The sequence below is a fragment of the Berghia stephanieae genome, chromosome 13 (assembly GCF_034508935.2).
Source record: "Berghia stephanieae isolate SIO BIC M18660-M18661 chromosome 13, UCSD_Bste_1.3, whole genome shotgun sequence".
Taxonomy (NCBI): Eukaryota; Metazoa; Mollusca; class Gastropoda; order Nudibranchia; family Aeolidiidae; genus Berghia; species Berghia stephanieae.
Genome location: NC_088372.1, coordinates 6620705 through 6625704, shown reverse-complemented (window position 1 = coordinate 6625704; position 5000 = coordinate 6620705). Strand labels below are relative to the sequence as shown.

The window sequence follows — 5000 nt, the reverse complement described above, 5'->3', positions numbered from 1 at the left end:
CAATTTCTTGTTATCCTTTGGATAGGACGCTAGTTTATCGCAAAGTACTTTCTGCCAAGTCTAACAGACTCAGCTACCCATTCACTGCCGTGTGGACAGAAGGGGAGGGGTCAGAAAAAAATAATAAATAGACTGCATCCCGGATCGATCTTGGTCCATTTGCTTGTGAAGCGAGTGCTCTACAAACTGAGCTATCTGGACCCCCTCCACAACAGACACAACAAATGATATAAAAGAATTAATTCAAGGCTATTTATTCCGCTTTGTAAAAGAAAATTCATATATATATATATATATATTCTTATTGATGAGTAAATTATACGTTTCATTTTTTGATTCAATTTTGTTGAATCTCAATTTCATTTTGTAAAACGTGCATAGTTAGTCTGTTTGACTCGGTACGAGTGTGTTTATGGTGTGGTAAGTATATTGTAAATCGCTATAAGGCTTCGGCATTTAGCGCTATGAAAGTACACTTGATCATAATTATTAATAAAGTAAACCCACCCAACATCGGATTCCAAACTATTTTAATTGCTACTAATAGTAAAATCATGTGTTATCTTGTCAAGATCTGAACAGACGGTGATCTGCCCCCATTCTGTTTCTGCAGCGCATTGAATAGGAAAAATATGTGCAAATAATACAATTATTATATTTATAACTTTAATAAATAGAAAAGAGAACTGTGTTCAAATATTATCATTATCTGAATATTATATCTGGTCATCCAACCGTGTCCATGGTTCGTTTGTGTCGTATCCAATCAATACCAAAAGCAATTCGTTTATTTTATTATTATATTTCATTTACAAGAATTTATTATCATTTATTTAATCTTTACGTTAACTCACTCAATCCTAGATATTTTTGCTATTTTTCAAAATTAGAAGAAATGTATTAAAAATGAGCATGTGTATAGATAAGTTTATTCAACTATCATTAACATGTAAAAACTAAAAACATTTGCTTTGATACTACGCCTATAATTTGTCTCATGAAAATGTAATAAATAGGCATGGGATAAAAGTAACCCCGGGTAAACTACGGATATTGTCGGTGTTAGGGTTGAGTGAGTTAAAAAAAAGTGTGTGTGTGTGTGTGTGTGTGTGTGTGTGTGTGTGTGAACAAGACATTGGGAATTGCTATTAAAATTTTGTATCATTGATTCAGTGTAGAGTTGTATTTGTAATTAATATAACAATAGAAAGTGGGTGGATACAACCACACAAAAATTCAATGTCGAAATTTTAACAGACATGAATGAAAGAGTGATAGGGCTAAGACAGAATTTATTTATTTTTATACCACGCGAAATACGAGTAGCTACATTTGGCCTGAGAAGTCTACACGTAAGTCGAAGCTCTCATGGGTCTCAGTACGAGCTTGGGAAGACAACAGAATGTCTGCCATAAAGACATTATGAGGGGAAAGAAGAAGAAGAAGAAGAAGAAGAAGAAGAAGAAGAAGCAGGAGGAGGAGGAGGAGGAGGAAGAGGAGGAGGAGGAGGAGGAGGAGGAGGAGGAGGAAATAGATGAAGTAGAAGAAGAAGAAGAAGAAGAAGAAGAAGAAGAAGAAGAAGAAGAAGAAGAAGAAGAAGAAGAAGAAGAAGAAGAAGAGGCTACAATTACTTGCTTAAACCCGACGCCATTGAGATAAAGTGAGAGGGACCTAAAGCAGAGAGGTCTGTCTTTCGAGGTTCCCCCGAGGCCCCAAGAATAGCAGCTGACAGGAACAGGTGGAAATCCCTTAACCCTCTCCTTACCAGCCATTTTCAGGATTTTCCCCAAAACTTCACACCTAACTAACACACACAAAAAAATAATTTTCCAGTCTAACACAATAGCAGTAAAGTTCTTGTGATAAATAAACTCTCTACAACACACTGTTCATTTTCTTTAAATTTTATGATGTACAAAAAGAAAGTTGAATCAGAAAAATGTTGGTTGTATCGTAACGAATGTGACGATTTTCCTCTAGTTGGTAAGGAGAGGGTTAATCAGCTTTTTCAAGTCTCTTTATTGTGGTTTTTTTGAAGGACGACGCGTTGTCTCGTGGGAGTGGGAAAAGAAGTTGGGGTGGGGGGGGGGGGGGTAGCATTGATATCATTTATATCATCCACATCGTTATTATCATAACAGTTGCCATTGACCTCAGAGAATTTAACAACAACAATAATAACAACAACAAAGATAACAATTAGCAACAACAACAACAATCACAAAAACACTAACAACAATAAAAATAACAACAATAAAAACAAAGACAACAACCACAACAACATTAACAACAACAATAAGAACAACAATTCGAACAACAAAAACAACAACAACAATAAAAACAAAGACATTTACCACAACAACATTAGCAACAACAACAACAACAACAACAACAAAAAACAAAGGCAACTACCACAACAACATTAACAACAACAACAACAACAACAACAACAACAACAACCACGACAACAAAGACAACAATAACTTTGACTAGAGTTTTTATGTTTAATATAGAGCGATATCGAGTAGTAAATTTGCCCAACTCCAACTCAACGCGCTTTACAAGGTGTCCAAAGCCAACAGCACCACTCAACAAAAGCGAACGAAACATGAAAGCCTAGAAGACTCTATTCATCACATTTCTGTTTAAAGAGACAACGCTGTAACCGGTTTGTTTGTTTGCTTGTTTTGTTTTTTTTTTTTGTTTTTTGTTTGTCTTGATTTTTTTCATTTTTTTATTTGGGTTTTTTTTATCTGTTTATTTGGGGGTTTTTTGTGTGGGTGTGTGTTTTTGTTTTTGTTTTTTTTTTCTTGTGTGTATGTGTGTGTTTGTATTTTTATGTGTGTGTGTCTGTGTGTGTGTGTGTTTATATCAGAGTATCCTACAACAAAAACAACAACAACAACAACAAAATACACACAAAATTGAAAACCGTAACATACCTGTAAATATTCCAATATCACCCCACATGATTCGATCAATTCTAATAATATCTCAGAATTCACCTCTTAAACCTCCTCACTCAATAATAGAAGATAGAACGATATCATGATGAAGATAACAATCTTGCAATCTAACCCTCTATAAAAATCCATGGAGATATCGCCTACTACTCCGAGCGGCCATCGGTCAGAATTTCTTTTTTCTTCTTCTTCTTCTTCTTTTTTTGGTTTAAATGACCACAAGGTCGAGGAAAATAGTGACCACTAATACTAATAGTTCTTCGTAGGACTGGCTGGCTGGCGTAAGAGCAATCAGATTAAAATTATGCGTTACTAGCTTTAGCACTGTGGCGACTGTGATTGCGAGTAGCTGCTTCTAATCCGCCTGGTCTATGGTGATTTAGAAGAACCTACAATACGACGATCTCTACACTAATGTCGTGTGTGTTCGATTTAAGTCTTCATAGTGTTTGGTGTTTGATGTTTTTTTTTTTTTTTTGTGTGTGTGTTCACCGAGCTTGTTATGTCTTCTTCTTGACTAACTATTGTGTCGTAATGACCAATTGTAATGTGTTTTACTCTTTTCACCGCCACTACTATTACTACTACTAATACTACAGCCAGTGCCACAACTGATACCAGTGGCGGTCACAGACCAACAGTAGCGGTTGACCACCGGAGTAGCATAAGCGGCGACGCACGAAAGGACTTTTTCTGGAAACTTTCTCTGTCATTTTGTTGTTGTGACGCACCATTTAACAATACGCTCAACTTGGACTTGGTGGTTCTCTCTCTCTCTCTCTCTCTCTCTCTCTCTCTCTCTCTCTCTCTCTCTCTCTCTCTCTCTCTCTCTCTCTCTCTCTCCCTCTCTCTCTCTCTCTCTCTCTCTCTCTTGCTCTCTCTCTGTGTGTGTATCTCTCTCAATCTATCTATCCATCTTTCTCTCTTTCTTTCGTTCGTTCTCTCTCTCTCTCTCGCCTCTCTCACACTCTCTCTCGCTCTCTCTCTGTATGTGTGTGTGTGTGTGTGTGTGTGTGTGTGTGTGTGTGTGAGAGATAAACCAATACAGAATGATTGCCTTTTTCTATCAGTATTTACACCTTCTCCAATGAAAAATTCGACAACTTTTACTTCTACCCTCATCAAAATTATCTGGGAAAATGAATTAATCACGTTTTCTATCGCAGGTCCAGTAAGAACACTGACCACTGACCACTGGCAGGACAAATGTGACCAAACGTCTCAAAACGGTATTATGTCGGGATGGACCCGATGCTAAAAGTCAAATTATAGCCAAACTGGTCAAAAATATGAAACGTTGGTATTTAGTACAGTAAAATATGATATTCATTCTCCTCTATAAAGCAAACAAACTCAACTTAAGTCTGATTTTTCTGGCTACAAATTCAATTTTCAGCATCTTAGTCATCCCGACTTAATACCGTTTTGAGACGAGGGGTCACAAATGGACACGTGTAAGGAAGAACTGATCAGTACCTAATTAGTAATTAGTGGTAATTAAAGTTCTTAAAGCCACACGGAATGACTACGGCGACTCAGATTATGCATGCATGCATAGATTAATACTGCTCGAAAAATATGCCAAGAACAATTTTAATAATAAATAGCATTGTAAATATACATTCATTGTTTTAACATTGAAACAAGAAAACGATTCATTAAAAAACAATAACAACTTAAATAAATATAAATAATTAAATAAACAAATAAATATTATCAATAAACAACGCATTTTCACGGATAAACCATGCTCAATGCGCTTCCGATTGTTTCATTTATTCTTCGAGAAGAGCATATTATTATTATAAATATGATCAAAAAATATCCATTTTATTCAGTACCAGCATCAATCGCCGTTTTGCACTAAAACCAGTCGCCTTTTTGCACTAAAGCTCTTACAATATCCGTCAGGCAGGTACTCCTTAACACCTGAGTCTAGTGGGGTGATAAGTGTGACGTGCCTAATTTCAATTATCTAAGTATACAACATCAGGACAATAGTTTTCACATATTAATGTTACCCATGCGGCGATTGAT

The 5000-nt window shown here is 36.1% G+C and overlaps 1 protein-coding gene across 9 annotated transcripts in view; it reads right to left on the bottom strand.

Moving 5' to 3' along the window:
- Window positions 1–5000, bottom strand: part of LOC144958990 (uncharacterized) — a 196130-nt gene that overhangs the window by 175576 nt on the left and 15554 nt on the right. Inside the window, exon 1 of one of the 9 annotated variants that reach the window (XM_078891296.1) lies at window positions 2943–3576. The exons of the other annotated variants lie outside the window; for them this stretch is intronic. Coding sequence (XP_078747422.1) covers window positions 2943–2970 — 28 coding nt within the window. The 5' untranslated portion in view covers window positions 2971–3576. Of the gene's footprint in view, window positions 1–2942; window positions 3577–5000 lie in introns of those variants that run through there. 9 annotated transcript variants of the gene reach the window in all.